Below are 16,402 nucleotides of genomic sequence, written 5' to 3' on the forward strand. Positions count from 1 at the left end.
TTTTATAACTCAGACATAAAATATTAAACAATCTAACCTAAGGACTAGTGACGCTCATCTTGATATTATAAACTCGATTTATTTAATGGTCGTTGAGTACTGAAAATTATACAACAGCACCATCTATTGCTAAGTGCAGTGAAATTTTCATAATGATTACCTGTCAAAATTAAAAAAACATTTGAAAGTATGCAAAATCGTACACATATGGGGCAGAATATTTTTATTCAGATATCATTTTAATTTGTTACTATCATAGTGAGCATCTCTATGATAGTATCAAGTGTAGTGTAAAGCACAGATTAGAGATAAGTATTTATTTACAACGCCTACACCATTGCTAGCGTTCGGTGGTGTAGTTTAAAGAACAACATATAGGTACCATCGAAGATGGTGAGTAAACTTGCTTTAAATGTTTTTTTTCAAGATTAACTTCTTTTGGCGCGTTAGTTGTAAAAAAAAATTTCCATGTTAAACAAAAGCGTGCAGATTTATTTCACCACGAAGTTATTTACTAATGAGAATTTTCGAAAAAAATGTAAGAAATGTAAGTATACCATGGAAAGATGATTTAACCATTAAATAACTTTTTTTATAGTTTCTAAGTAAGACTTCTCAACGCTTAATACTTTTTAGAACACAAAATTTTAAATAAACTAAAAGGGCTAGTGATCGTAGGTACTTCTTTGAATTATAATAAAACTTTCATTATTTCAATACGAGAGCTTAAATTTATTTTCTTTAAATTATGGTAAAAAAAAAGTTAAAAGTAATAAATCATCACAAGTGAAGGAAATTATGTTAGAAACAGTATTAACATCTTAAACACTACTTTTTAAAGGGTTTTCCTATATACATCTGCACTTTTAGTGCAGAAAAATCGAACCAATGCCATAGTCTGATTTTTCTGCAGCGGTACATGGTTTTGAGAGTTTGCAACACTAGGAAGGTACCTATAGGCCCAGGCCCCCAGGGCATAATTATATGTTGAAATACAAGATATTCGTCTTAAAGATCAAATAAAAATCAGAAGTCAGAACCCTTTTTTGACTTGACACAGTTTGACATTTCAATAAATTGTCAAATAATATTTGAGTTATTTGTAATTTCTGTGCTTTGCAAATTCTGTTGTAACTTGTAATTATAGAGGTACTTGTAATATATAAACGATTTGTGTTCGCCGGTAAACACGTGCTTTATTTATCAACATTGTGAAAATGCAACGTACGTGTGCCTTCAAGGATAACCGAATACGCAAATTTTGTAACATGAAGATGTTATTCGGTTATTTCACTACCGTAGGCGAATTTTACTGTAGACGAGATTCGTGGGATGATGGACAAGAAGCGGAACATCCGCAACGTGTCCGTGATCGGTCACGTTGACCAGGGAAAATCCACCCTGACGGACTCGCTTGTCTCTAAAGCCGGTATCATCGCCAACGCGAGAGCCGGCGAGACTCGGTACACCGACACCCGTAAAGACGAACAGGAAAGATGTATGACCATTAAATCCACGTGAGTATTGGCCAAATCGCCACACGTAAAGTATTTTTTTTTTAATAACTTAACTAACTTACTTTTTATAACTGCCTAAGTCTAGCAGTAACCATGTTCAACTTTACATAACAAGGTCCTTGTTTCCGTTGTCCAAAAATTGCGCAATATTGGTGTTTTCTGTTTAAAATTCTTAGTACCCCAACACAAAGTAATGGTGACCAGTGTGACTCTTAAATGTTTGGTTTACGTAATCTTTATATTGTATTGTAAATATATGCTAACCTGTAATAGAAAATAAATATTTCTAAGTGATGATTGTTCATACCATATAAAAACTGAGCGCCAATGAAGATTTTCAGAACGGCCATCTGATCTACTCCAAACCAAGATGAGGTGTATTCATGACTGAAAATAAAAATACTAACTAACAATTTAATTTCAGTGCCATTTCTATGAAGTTTGAACTGGAAGAAAAAGATTTAGTGCTCATCACAAACTCAGACCAGCGTGAGGAAAGTGAAGACAGATTCTTGATCAACCTGATTGATTCACCTGGGCATGTTGACTTTACCTCTGAGGTGACAGCAGCTCTGAGGGTCACTGATGGAGCTCTTGTGGTGGTGGATTGTGTTTTGGGTATGTTTATTCTATCATCAACATAATCAAAAAGAGTGTGATTAACATAGTCTTGAGACTTAGAGCTTTCCAAGAGCGCACCACCACACATGGTCTACCACCTTTGTTATCCACCTTCTTGTGGCATCTGTCCTACAGGCTACAGGTAGTCCTACACTGCACTTATGGATTGGCATTCTCCACTCTTTAAAAAGTCTGCCTTAGCATTAGTAGACCTCTGAGACATTATGAGTGCAGCATAATTTCCAGAACATATTATTTTTATTACCTAGTATTTTGGATATGGTTTATCAGGCATACCAATGATCCCCGAATACAGATCACCTACTACCACTTCAACAAAGAAATAAGGCTGTACCTGTGTTAATAAAGAATCATATAATTATTATTCTGTTTCTCTTGTATACAGGTGTATGTCTGCAAACTGAGATAGTGTTGCGTAAGGCCATAGCTGAGCGTGTTAAACCCATCCTGTTCCTGAACAAGTTGGACAGTTTGTTACTTGAATTCCAAGTGGAGTCTGAAGAGTTGTACCAAACCTTCCACCGTATTGTGGAGAACTTCAATGCACTCATTGCCACATATGCTGATGATAGCTGCCCCATGGGTGAGTTGTTCTAGAAAATATAATAACATAGAAGAATGCCATTTAGATCACATTTAACTCCCTTTTAAACATCTCAAAACTGAGATTGTTGTTTACTGTAGTTTCTTGCAGTTTTTCGGATGAAGTTGATAGTTGCAGTAGGAGTTACTGGTAGTAATGGTCACATAACGGAAAATCATTATATGTCCATGGTAGACTTTTTTTCCGTCCAGCATATTACAGATATTATCATCTAACGATGGCCGCTACACTTGTTTTCATTAAATGTCATTTTTACGATTGTCAGAGTTTTTTGTTCAAAATAATTTCTCCAAAATTCTACAAAAAAAACCAGAGATTTCTTTTTGTGCCACATAAAATATATAAAGCAATAAAAATACCTGCTTCTATCTGTTTGGGTGTATGACGACCTAGAAATGCTATATAAAATATATTATATCCATGTATAAAATTTATGGATGTAAAACAACCCAACTACATGACTTCCTTTAAAAAAATCGCTTTTAAATACGTATATCGTAACTCATTGAAAGATGATACAAAAACATTATGCAATGTTGCCAAATAAGTAACATGGTGTAATTATTGGTCTTGAATACTGTTTTTTGTCGTATTTACTTTGCGGATGAGCAAGGTGATGTCATTGTTTAGACTTGGGTGAAGCGGCTGATTTGTGGATTTAGGCATTTCAAGGTCATGGATTCCGTCCTCAATTTCACACAATTATAGTGTCGGCCTGTTTTTATGACAAATCGTTATGGATGAGTGGTGGCAGTCTGGCGGTTTCCGGCAAACAATTCGAACTTTTCGGAGTTAAGTGCGTTTTATGCACTTACATCAATTTCTTTAGCGTTGAAGGAAAACATTGGGAAGGAACCTGTATGCCTGCGAGTTTTCTATAATATTTTCAAAGGCGTGTAGAGCACTTGGCCAGCGTGGTAGACAACGGTTACCCTACCCTTCTCATTTTGAGAGGAGACTCATGATGAAGTTGTTAACTTTTTATCGTAAAGAAACTCTAGTTCTGCCAACGTCCGGTTTTAATTCTTATTCATATTTTATTATCACCATTTATCTATTTCAAATGATAAACCTATACCTACCTTCTTGGAATAAAAAGATCAATAAGTTAATAGTTGATACCTGTTATCATATAGCCACGTTTTTACACGTTTGTTATTGCCGAAAGCTCACAATGATATTGTTACGATAACACGATATTTTGGTTAATACTCGCCTATGATTTACATATTATTCGGATTTCAAATTGTCGGCTTAACCTACAGTGGACATTTCACGTGTTGCCCTGTGTCCATCAACCTGAGTCATAGTTGTGTCTGCAATTACACCGGCAACCCTCCAGACCGGAAAACAGCATTTAATCAGTGCTGTTTATCGGCAGAAATGTGCATGGTGGCAGTCAGTATTTTAACCAGGGTAGGCGTAAAGCAGGGAGATCGCATAAAATTAAAAAAAATCTCCTTCTATACCTATGAGCTGTATGAAAATTTTGGGTAGGCAGTGCATTCGTGCATATATGAATTGCACGTCACTGGTAGCAGTACTTCCCCGAACGAGTCACAAATAAAAACTACTGGCTTCTTAAGCAAGTTACTTGGCTATCTATCATTATTAAAAACTATTGTTATTAACACCTCGTTGTCACTCAGGTGAGGTACGCGTGGACCCCAGCAAGGGTTCCGTAGGCTTCGGCTCCGCGCTCCACGGGTGGGCGTTCACCCTCAAGCAGTTCGCCGAGATGTACGCCGACAAGTTCAAGATTGATCTTGTCAAGCTCATGAACAGGTATAATTATTATAACAAAAGTTGTGTTTAAAGACCTATGTCCCGAATAGGGCGAGGGCGTTTACAGTGCTGCGTCATTACGAGTGGTTTGCGGCTATACACTAAACCTTATTCCACATCATGTCACATCGATGACATTATTTAGTTACATACATTATTAATTTACATATTACATTATATACTTATTTATTTACTAACGTACATTATTGACTTAAATACATTATTAACTTATTTACATACGTACATTATATACTTACGGCCCCCGAAAGTGAGCGTGCTGGCATTCGAACTCGGCCCCCGAAAGTGAAGTAGAGCTCCTACCCATCGCGTTATCACCGCTTCCGTAATATAAATATGTTTTTTATAAAACATCAATCATATTACTTCATTGGATAAATTCAATATTTTAGCGATTCTTTGTTAACGTCATCATGCTATCTTTTGAATAGACTCTGGGGTGACAACTTCTACAATGACACGACCAAGGAGTGGGCGAAGCAGAAGGACGATGGAAACAAGCGCTCGTTCTGCATGTACGTGTTGGACCCCATCTACAAGGTGTTCGATGCGATCATGAACTTCCGCAAGGAGGAAATCAGCACCCTGCTGACGAAGATTGGCGTCCCCATCAAGCCCGAGGATGCGGACAAGGATGGAAAGGAATTGCTTAAAGTGAGTTTTTCTCCAGATCACCACAGATAACCTAGGAATTTAAAGTTCATGTGAAAATGTAGGGTGTAGAACTTTACGTAGGGCAACTCCAAATCATTTTATTAAAGGTGTAAATTTTTCGAATTCGTGTTATACATTTTATAGGTGGTGTTCTTTTCTGACTGAACTTAAATACTTATTTAGTTCTTGTATAAAATTAATAGCACCTTAATCCTTAAGACCATGGCAAGAAAAGCTGGGTTATTCTATTTGTATTCTAGCGTTGAGTTTTGCGATAGGAATGATGCAACATTCATCATTATTTCAAACCGTAACCGGCCCACCTCAGGGCACAGGTCTCCTCCCGCAATGGAAAGGATTCAGGCCATCACACTTGCAGATTGATCCAAATTATGGAGAACTCTCAGGCATGCATCTTATCAACATAAATTGATAAGAATTTAAAACTCAATGTACCTCAATAAATGATAGGTTTAAATTTAAAAATTAAGCATGATAAGTACTTTTATTAAACTGCAGGTTGTATAAGGGTTACTTCATACGTTCGCCAATTTGACATTACCTATTAATAAACCTTGCAGCGTTGACAATAAACAGTAATGGTTTGCAGGTAGTGATGCGATCCTGGTTGCCCGCCGGCGAGGCTCTGCTGCAGATGATTGCCATCCACCTGCCGTCCCCCGTGGTGGCGCAGAAGTACCGTATGGAGATGCTGTACGAAGGACCCCACGACGACGAAGCCGCTATTGGAATCAAGGTAAAGAACTATATCATCCTACTAGCATTTGCCCGCGACTTCGTCTGCATTAGATTTTGTTGTTTGATGTGGCATTAAATTTAGTTTTAGATCTAAAAAAAACTGTATCGCTAAGCCGATTAAATGAGGGATTTGCTGCTGTCCGCTGAGGAGTTCTGTCCTCTATCTCCAACCACAGTTTGGGCAAAATTAAACACATATTATAACCTCTATAATACAAAAATAATTATTTAAATCGGTTATAATTTGTCGGAGTTATGGTGTAAAATCGTCAAATGCTCACCCCCTCTCCCAAAGTAACCGAGCTTAATGTCGGGATATAAAGTATCCTATATTACTTCTAACACTTCCAAGAATATGTGTACATAGTTTAATGCGGATCGGTTGAGTAGTTTTTGCGTGAAAGCGTAACAAACAAACTTACATTGACATTTATAATATTAATAGGGATATTTGTATTGATATTTAAAAAAATAGTCGTTGCCTGCATTCTTCGTCCGTGTGTATTATATTTAGTATCCCGTTTTTTTTTTTCTGGGATAAGAAACCTATGCTACCCTCCGTCCTTTCATCTAGCTCTATGCCAAAAATCAAGTCGCTTAGTTACGAAGTAAAGAAAAGACAAACAAACATACTTTCGCATTTATAATATTAGTATATTAAGGAACATGGTCAAAGGATATGAAACGTGGTCGCTCTGGATTTCTATAAGAAGGCTCAGGGTCACTCAGCGGGCGACGGAGATAACCATGCTTGGAGTATCTCTACGTGATCCAATCAGGAATGAGGAGATCCGTAGAAGAGTCAGAGTTACCCACATAGCTTAAAGAGTCGCGAAGCTAAATTGGCAATGGATGAAGCACATAGCTCGGAAAACTGATGGACATTGGGTTTCCGAGGTGCTGGAATAGCGACCTCGTGCCGGTGAACGCAGCGTTGGTGAAGTCGGACGGATGACATCGAGCGAATGACTGAGAGCTGCTTGACCCGACTCCGTACAAAAGTACTGTGTCCAGCAGTGGACGTCTCTGAGATATTAGATTATTATGACGATGAAAGAATAATTTCTTTGAATAATACGGATTCATGTTTAGCTTTTTGAATTGATTAGTACACTTATATTGTTCACCAAAAATAAGTATACAATTTGCTGGCCTTATTGCTACATAGCGATCTCTTCCATTGTCGCCTTTATTATTTTTTGGATGGCTGATTGGCGCAGTTTGCCGTGATCCTTATTTCTGAGTCCAAGGCCGTGGTTTCGACTCGCATGTTTTTCATTGTCTCGGTGTTTATATGTAAAGTATAAGAATTTATGAATGATTGAATAAATACAATTTTATTGTACATCACATAAAATACAGGAAAAATTATAAATAACTAGATTACACGATGCCGTACAATAAGGCGGATTTATGTACATTGTTCATCAAAAAAAAAATATTCATCAGTCATCTTAGTACCCATAACACAAGCTACGCTTACTTTGGGGCTAGATGGCAATGTGTGTATTGTCGTAGTATATTTATTTATTTATTGATTTTAGTTCGGTGCTGACCATTAGGTGGACTACCCACTTTGTCCACTACTTACTATAAAAAAAGACAATGCGAAAGAAGTTCGTGCGTCCAGAACTAACTTTAGCATCTAAAACTGGGTTTAACGCCACCGCTACTTCTCCTTATTCCACTTGCAGGACTAGCACACGCAGGAGACAAAAATTATATCGGCCGATTATAGAAGGGGATATAATCAGAAAAACGCCTTTCAACTCGCAATACTTCTTGGCGGCAAAAATAACCATGGCCATTGTTTATTTTTTTTAGAATTTATTTATTTATTTGGTGTTCTAACAATCGCTGATTTTTTTTCAAGAAAACTACGTGACTTCTACTGCAGTGCCTCTCTAAATTAATAGATGGATGCACATAACGCATTGTTTTTCCACAGACCTGTGATCCCGAAGCACCACTGATGATGTACGTGAGCAAGATGGTACCGACCTCCGATAAGGGTCGTTTCTACGCCTTCGGACGAGTGTTCTCCGGCAAGGTGATCACTGGACAACGGGTTCGCGTCCTGGGCCCAAACTACCAGTGCGACAAGAAAGAGGTATGAAAAAAACGATCAGTGGTCTCCACTTTGCAAAACTAGATGGTGCCACAAGTTTATAAGTATAAGGTTGATTATACGTAACAGAGCAGTGCGAGATCTCAAGTTACAATAGCGATTCGACGGATCGTCTAGTTTTGAGGACTGACACTTAACAGATGAAAATTGTTAACTGAAAAAAAAGTCTTTTTTTCGCTTAACAATTATTCACTGTAAAGTCAACATCTCTTGAGGATGCTGAGCGAAACGTGCGTAGAGGGTACATTGCCGAGGATCTGTTTGGTGTGGAGTATACGGATTGAAGAAATTATAAATTATACCATACAGATTCTCCTGCTGTTAGCGGAGTATAGCAAATTAAGCTTAATTTTTATAATATATTATGAATTTCCCCAAAGTAACGCCTGCTTCTATCCAATATGTAGGGGCAGTGTAAAAAATAAATCTCATCAACCTCGCTCTCTAGGATCTGTACGAGGAGACCATCGAGGGTGCAATCGTGATGATGGGTCGTTACGTAGAGGCTATTGCAGAAGTGCCGTCCGGTAACATCTGCGGGCTGGTCGGCGTCGACCAGTTCCTCGTCAAGACCGGCACCATCACCACTTTCAAGAACGCGCACAACATGAAGGTAAGCTTTTACAACTAAATAGCTATAACAGGTTATAGGCATACAAAGTTATAGTCTAGAAGCAACAAGATTAAACCTCGTCATTTATCTTATACTAGCTTTTGCCCGCGGCTTCGCTCACGTTAAGATAAATTTTTGATTTGGTAAATTTTAGCTGCTAATAGAAAAATATTTACGTAAATTACTTAAAAAATCAGAAACTTTCATCCCCTATTTGATGCCTTTGGAGTTGGAATTTTGAAAATATGTATAACACGTATTTCTTTATTTTTTGTCGAAAACCTAAAATCGAAGTTTCATGGAATTAACATGATTAAAAAACCATTATAAAACCCTTCATTTATCAATGAAAATTGATAAATGAAGGGTTTTATACAAACTTTCATCCCCCATTTAACCCTCTTAGGGTTAAAATTTTCAAAAATATAAATGTTAGTATATATCTAATATAAAAATATTAGTACTATTTGTAAAGCAAAAAAGTAAAAATATTTAATGCAATTTAAACAGCGGTAATTGTAGATCGTAGTATTCTATTTTTTTATAGTTATAATTGATGGACCCAGCGGATGGTCCACCTTGGTGGTAAATAAAAAACCATTGCCTATAAACAGAGAAACACTTCCCAGGTCATGCAAGGAACACATCCTGTACAGCGTTGTCATGTGTCCATCAACACGAGACGTAGGTGTTAAACCCCATAATGCCTGTAACTACACCGACAACCACACGCTTCAGAACGGAACACAACATTGCAGCCATGCTGTTTAGCGGCAGAAATAAGCATGGCATTAGTACTTCCCCGGACGAGCTCTGTAACGGAAGCACTAGTACTTTTTGCAAATAATAAAATGTATAAGTTTAAAGAATGTGTTAAAACACATTTATTACAGCGAGGTTATTATACAATTGATGAATTTCTTAATGACAAGGTTGCTTGGAAGCATCCGGCTTCGCTTTCATCTCTCACCAGATAGAAAAATGAATGTTAAAATGTAAATTTTTGATGTTGGAAAAGAGCCACTGCTGAGTTTCTCGCCGGCTTCTTCTCGGTAGAATCTGCCTTCCGAACCGGTGGTAGAGTCACTACAAACAGACAGACTTGACGTTTGAAAAGTGCTTATATTAGGGTAAAATTTATTTCGAGCAACGCACATAATTGAGAATTGACACATTGACAGCCGATTGGCGCTGCGGGCATCGACCCTATTTTCTGAGTCCAAGGCTGTTGGTTCGATTCCCACAACCAGAAAATGTTCGTGTGATGAACATGAATGTTATTCAGTGTCTTGGTGTTTATATGTTAATTATAAGTATATTATTCATAAAAAATCAGTCAGTCAGTCAGTCCCATAACACAAGCTACGCTTACTTTGGGGCTAGATGGCGATATGTCTATTGTCGTAGTATATTTATAAAAAAAAAAAATATATATATATAATAAATTGTTTCGTTTTATAAATAAAATACGTTATTGTACCCTTTGTTCAAACAGGGAATGAAGTTTAGCGTGTCGCCTATCGTTCGCGTTGTCGTAGAGCCCAAGGACCCCGAAGACCTGCCCCAGTTGGTCGAGGGGCTAAAGCGACTCGCCAAGTCCGACCCCACGGTGCAGTGCATCGACGAGGAGTCTGGAGGACACATCGTCGCCGGCGCAGGAGAGTTACATCTCGAGATCTGCCTCAAGGTAAATAAAATTGGGCACAAATATCTTACTCTTTCATAATAAACACAAGCTACTTTTGATAGCTTTTCGGAATGATGTGCATTTAAAGCAATTAATAACTTGTTTTATAAATTTTATAAATCACTAGCGTACCCAGCCCGCTTCGCCGGGCTAGATTTTGCTTCATTTTATTTAAACAATAATCTTACATCATTAAATTTTTAATTTAAGTCTCATAATATATTAAATCATTTATTTCTCTCCGTATTCATACTCTTCTATTCTCTTCTCGAGCGGGTGAAGATCATTATCTACACCCATGTACACCCAACAATAGAATATCATCATAGTAAATGAAAGCTGTATTTGACAGTTGGACAGTTAAAAAATAGGAGTGCTCCGATCGTCACCAAACTTTACAGGATTACTCGCCATTTAAATCCGGAGATTCCCTGAAAGTTTCATTGAAATCGGTCCAGCCGTTTCGGAGTCTATACGGAACCTACCCACACACTTTCTTTTTTATATATATATATAGAGATAAGATAATTGTTATTGTTGTAGCTATGGATTTTTATCTGAATTAAACGTTATTATTATTATAACTCAAGAACGGCTGGACCTTTGAGATTTTACATTTTTTTTTTTAGATTTTTTGCATTTTTCTTAGAAAGCTAGTAAATATTGATTGTATGTCAAATACTTGCCGCGTCGTGACGCCAGAATAGAACACAGTGGTTACCAGCGGTTCCCGCGGGTGTCGCACGAATCGACTAAGGCAAACAAAAAATACTGTCAAATACCATAGAAAAGTTCGTAGGCTTCTTGGAAGCGGTGATAGCGCAGCGGGTAGGAGCTCGACTTCACATTTGGGGGACCGAGCTCGAATCCCAAAACCACCTCTAACTTGTCTAAGTTATGTGCGTTTTAAATAATTTAAAATATCACTTGCTTCGACGGTGAAGGCTTCGTGAGGAAACCTGCCTGAGAGTTAGTTCTACATAATGTTCTGCAAGGTATGTGGAGTCCATCCTGTCCACCAATCCGCACTGGGCCAGCGTGGTGGACTACGGCCTTAACTCTTTCTCATTGTGGTAAGAGACCCGTGTCCAGTAGTGGGCCGCTAATCGGGCGATATGATGAAATAGTAAATTTTATAAGTTCGTATTTTTTTACAGGATTTAGAAGAGGACTACGCGTGCGTTCCTATTAAGAAATCTGACCCCGCAGTGTCATACCGTGAGACGGTAGCCTATACGTCCGAACAGATGTGCCAGTCAAAGTCCTCCAATAACCACAACTGTCTGTTCATGAAAGCGACGCCCATGCCCATCAGTCTAGTAACGGACATAGATGATGTAAGTATAGAATTTATATATCCAGTGAAAATCTCAACTTACAAACAAATTATGTTTTTTTTCTTATTTTTTCTACTACAAGTTAGCCCTTGACTACAATCTCACCTGGTGGTAGTGTAAAAATAAATAAATAAAAATGCCTTAGACTGTATAGTCTAAGGCATTTTTATTTATTTATTTTTTAACATTTTAGGGGGTATGGTAGTCAAATTCAAAATTATTTTATTTTAGTCATACCCCTAATAGGTTTTTCTACGCGAAATCGCACCGGAACACTGAATCGCTTGGCACGATTCGTCTTTGACGGTAGGGTGGTAACTAGCCACGGCCAAAGCCCCGCAAACAAAATAGATATTCCGGTAGTCTGTAATATAACATTATGCAACAAGTATGCCAAATTAAATTTTACGTCAAAATGGGCAGTGGAATTGCTGTCGATTGTTTCCAATAGTTTTTTGAATTACAAACTTAAGTTTCTTTGTTCTAAAATAAATTGTAGTGGGGAAAAAGGCAAAAAACCCTTGCACAAGTTTCGAAATTAATAAAATTTATGTTTCAAATACAACTGATATCAACTGAGATACTTATAGATCATTTGTACAGGATAAAGTTAATCCACGTGACGACCTCGAAACACGTGCCCGTTATTTGGAAGAGAAATACGAGTATGACGTGACCGAAGCGCGTGAGATCTGGTGCTTCGGTCCCGAGGGCACCGGCCCCAACATCCTGGTGGACTGCTCCAAGGGAGTGCAGTACCTCAACGAGATCAAGGACTCTGTGGTAGCAGGCTTCCAGTGGGCGGCCAAGGAGGGTGTCATGGCTGAGGAGAACTTGAGAGGCGTGCGGTTTAACATCTTTGATGTTACGCTGCATACAGACGCTATCCACAGGTACGTGCGCTAATAGCAGTTCAGTGAGATTTAAGAATCAGAAATATATTTAAAATGCTACCAAAATACGTATTAGAAGACTGGTGATCCTTTTCACTAACATTGTATGAGGCTATTGTTTAGTGAGTAAAAGGAGAGCGTCTAGGCATGCAGTTATTTTTCACCAATACATTTTCACTAGGCCATGTATAAGCTATATAAGAACCTCGTCTATGAATCCTTGCCACCTACTTTCTTGACACCTAACTTTGTTTGTGTACTCAGAGGTGGTGATCAAATCATTCCGGCAACTAGAAGATGTCTATGCGCATGTCTGCTGACGGCCGGACCCAGGCTCTTGGAGCCTCTGTATCACTGTGAGATTCAGGTATTATAAAAGCACGAACTCCGTTCTAGCTCCTGCTCAGACTCCGGTCAAATTTAGCTGCACCTTCCAAGACACCAGCAATGAAATAGCAATTCCTTATTGGATACTAAATGTTGTAAGAGGTCTAATATTAAACCCCAAATATATTTATAAAAAAATGGAAGCAGTAACTAGAAAAATTGAGTGGGGATTGGAAATGCATTGCGATACATCAGGAAACATACAACCCTATGGCATGCTACAGAAAATCTCACTATCTAATCAGCTACTTACTATTACTTACTAACTTACTATACACATATCGACTTGGCCGCCCGACAAGGCAATGAATGTCGCCTAGGAGAGCTGAGAGTCCCGTGTGCCCGATGAGTATACATACACTGTGTACACATTACACATATCAAACTCTACTAAACCTAGTAGAGAGTTTGATATGTGTATGGTACACAGTGTATGTATACTCATCGGGAGTCGAACGGAGTCGTGTTATAATTTTATAGCTAACATTTAATATTAAGGACCCAAATGCTACTGGATGAACTGGATTTGGATTTTTATTGGATAGAAGCAGGTGTTACTTTGCGGATTTCCATGATATACAATGTACAGTAAGCTTAATTTTCTATACTCCGCGAAAAGCTACGTCGTTATCATAACAAAAAGCGAAAAACGCATATCGACGTAAAACGTAACCCGTTTATAACATAAACAAAATATTAATGCTACAACGATTAGAAACGTATCATAATTATATGTATTTTCTGAGTATTTATGTATATATAATTCATAAAAATATTCATCAGTCCTCTTAGTACCCATAACACAAGCTACGCTTACTTTGGGGCTAGGTGGCGATGTGTGTATTGTCGTAGTATATTTATTTATTTATTTATATAATAAGTTATGTTTGTCTATCATGTCTAGTGTCCCGAGGATATCGTGGGAGCTATATACGGCGTGATGACCAGACGGCGTGGATACGTGTCCAAGGAGACCCCGGTGGCGGGAACCCCTATCGTCGTTGTGAGTGCGTACCTGCCCGTGGTCGACTCCTTCGGCTTTGTGGATGAATTGCTCTGCAACACCGGAGGCCGGGCATCCGCGCAGTGCGTGTTCGACCGTTGGCAGAACCTGCCCGGAGACCCGTCTGAGCCTGGGTGCTGGCCCTACAACGTCGTTATGGTAAAATATTACCTTTAGCATATTATTATTGTATGTATTGTATATTCTCAATCACTACTTTTAGTTCATAATATTTTGTAAATGTGTAGATAATAAGTTGGTCTGAATAAGGGGCCTTATTATATATAATATGTGTTGCCCGCGACTTCGTCTGCGTTTGATTTTGTTTTTAAAGTATTCAGTATAGCTTAGCCTTAAATGTGGGGTTTAAATATCTCCAAACACATTAATGAGATCTACACAAAGTTTGGGCAAAAATTAAACACATTATAACCTCTATAGTACAAAAATTTAACACTTCCGAGAGTATGTGTACAAAGTTTCATGAGGATCGGTTAAGTAGTTGCGTGAAAGCGTAACAAACAAACTTACATTGACATTTATAATATTAGTGATGATCTGAAGCGGTGCTAGCCCAGTCGTTAGGACCATGACTTAACTGCCCACTGCGCCAATCGGCCGTCTAATATGTAGTTAATTAATAATATACACAAATGCTGTATAATATAGACTGCAGAGTGGCGCAGTGGGCAGTGACCCTGCTTTCCGCGTCCAAGGCCGTGGGTTCGATTCCCACAACTGGAAAAATGTGTGTGTGATGAACATGAATGTTTTTCAGTGTCTGGGTGTTTATCTGTATATTATAAGTTTTAATGTGTATTATATTCATAAAAATATTCATCAGCTATCTTAGTACCCATAAAACAAGCTACGCTTACTTTGGGGCTAGATGGCGTGTGTGTTGTCGTAGAATATTTAATTATTTATTTATTTATAATAGGACTTTTCTATAAGCTTACGTTTAATACAAACTTTGAACTTTTTAAGAGACATCTCCAAGATGTCAAGAAGTAGTTTATTGTAGAATTTTATGCTCCGTATCTTTTAAACGAATTATGAATTTTATGTAACCTAGTATATTGCACTGTCAGTTGATTCTTAATTCTAATGTTTAAATTTTTGCAGTCACATTTTGTCTTAAATTTAGGATTGTTTTTATAAACATACATAACATTTTCAAATATGTAATTTTTTAATGATTTAACCGTCGCTTTTTTGTTTTTCCACAGGATGTTAGAAAACGGAAAGGACTAAAGGAAGTTTTCCCAGATTTAACTGAATACTTAGACGAGTTGTGAACGGCGGCATAGCTAATGCAATTTACACGTATCTAAAAGCTTGCCTCACGCATTATTTGCATTTGGTTCGAAGATTTTACATTTATTTTCGCGTCGCTTTTTATTAGCGGGAGAAATCAAATATAATATTTAAATATTTAACAAGATGTATTATTGTTTATCACCTGTGATAAAATTGCTGTAATCAAGCAAATGTATTATGGTTTTTTGTAATATAAGTTTTACTACGACATTATCTACTAGAATTATCTAAATGCAGCGCAAAACAAATTTTTTCGAATAAGCGGGTAGTTACACAAATAATAAGAAGCAAAAACATAAGACCCTAAAACAAAGAATATTGTTTATTTGTTAAGTAGATTTTGCATTTTTTCCTGTAAATAAACATAAATTTGGATTCTTTTGCTTCAGGTGGCAGTTTATTATAAAACCACGCCCCTTCAAATTAATATTTTTGTTGCCATATATAATATTTAAGAGATTATTTGCACGTTGGAAAACACGTAAATAAGAACGGAAATACTTCAGTATTTCCGTTCTTATTTACGTAGTAGTAGCGATTATTCTTGGCTGGACCTTTGCAGACATACTATCGTGTGTCTTGATACTTATGATATAAAGCTGATATCAGCGGTCACAGCTGATCAGAATGCAGTTGTCACTTTTAGCGCGCTTATTTTAAATCAACCGCTAGGAAGACGCGGGGCGCCGGGCCCGTGGGCCAGCGCCCCTACTACGGGGTTCTCAGATAGACTATCCCAACGCTACCATCCACCATTGACTCCATTTTTTTGTACTTATTTTGTGTAATAGCAAAAATAAACTACTTGTTGACTGTTTGGTTGCGTATTATTTCATTAGTGTTCATCACACAAACATTTTCCATTTGTGGGAATCGAACCCACGGCCTTGGACTCAGGAGGCAGGGTCACTGCCTACTGCGCCAATCGGCCGTCTAATAAGTAATTAATGAATAATATACATAAATGCAGTATAATATTAATCATCAGTTGTCTTAGCACCGGAAATACTGCAACAATTTCATCCTGGTGTGATGTTACGGCCGGGGTACCTCAG

At 37.8% G+C, this 16,402-nt stretch overlaps 1 protein-coding gene across 1 annotated transcript; it reads left to right on the forward strand.

Moving 5' to 3' along the window:
• Nucleotides 1-881: 881 nt before the first annotated feature.
• On the forward strand, nt 882-15,746 carry LOC120633502 (translation elongation factor 2-like). The gene is made up of 15 exons (XM_039903719.1): nt 882-949; nt 1,303-1,517; nt 1,942-2,135; nt 2,545-2,742; nt 4,413-4,548; nt 4,998-5,220; nt 5,831-5,977; nt 7,928-8,089; nt 8,556-8,720; nt 10,216-10,407; nt 11,565-11,744; nt 12,348-12,637; nt 12,902-13,004; nt 13,929-14,186; nt 15,257-15,746. The coding sequence occupies exons 1-15, from the start codon at nt 920-922 to the stop codon at nt 15,323-15,325; spliced, it is 2,562 nt and encodes an 853-aa protein (XP_039759653.1). The 5' UTR covers nt 882-919; the 3' UTR covers nt 15,326-15,746.
• The last annotated feature ends 656 nt before the right edge of the window (nt 15,747-16,402 follow it).

This window comes from Pararge aegeria, chromosome 21 (genome assembly GCF_905163445.1).
Source record: "Pararge aegeria chromosome 21, ilParAegt1.1, whole genome shotgun sequence".
Classification (NCBI taxonomy): Eukaryota; Metazoa; Arthropoda; class Insecta; order Lepidoptera; family Nymphalidae; genus Pararge; species Pararge aegeria.

Coding starts and splice junctions, on each gene's coding strand:
- LOC120633502 (XM_039903719.1), top strand. CDS start 920: ATGGTTTTGAGAGTTTGCAACACTAGGAAG. Junction 5,221..5,830: donor ATGGAAAGGAATTGCTTAAA/GTGAGTTTTTCT, acceptor AATGGTTTGCAG/GTAGTGATGCGATCCTGGTT. Junction 11,745..12,347: donor TAGTAACGGACATAGATGAT/GTAAGTATAGAA, acceptor TCATTTGTACAG/GATAAAGTTAATCCACGTGA.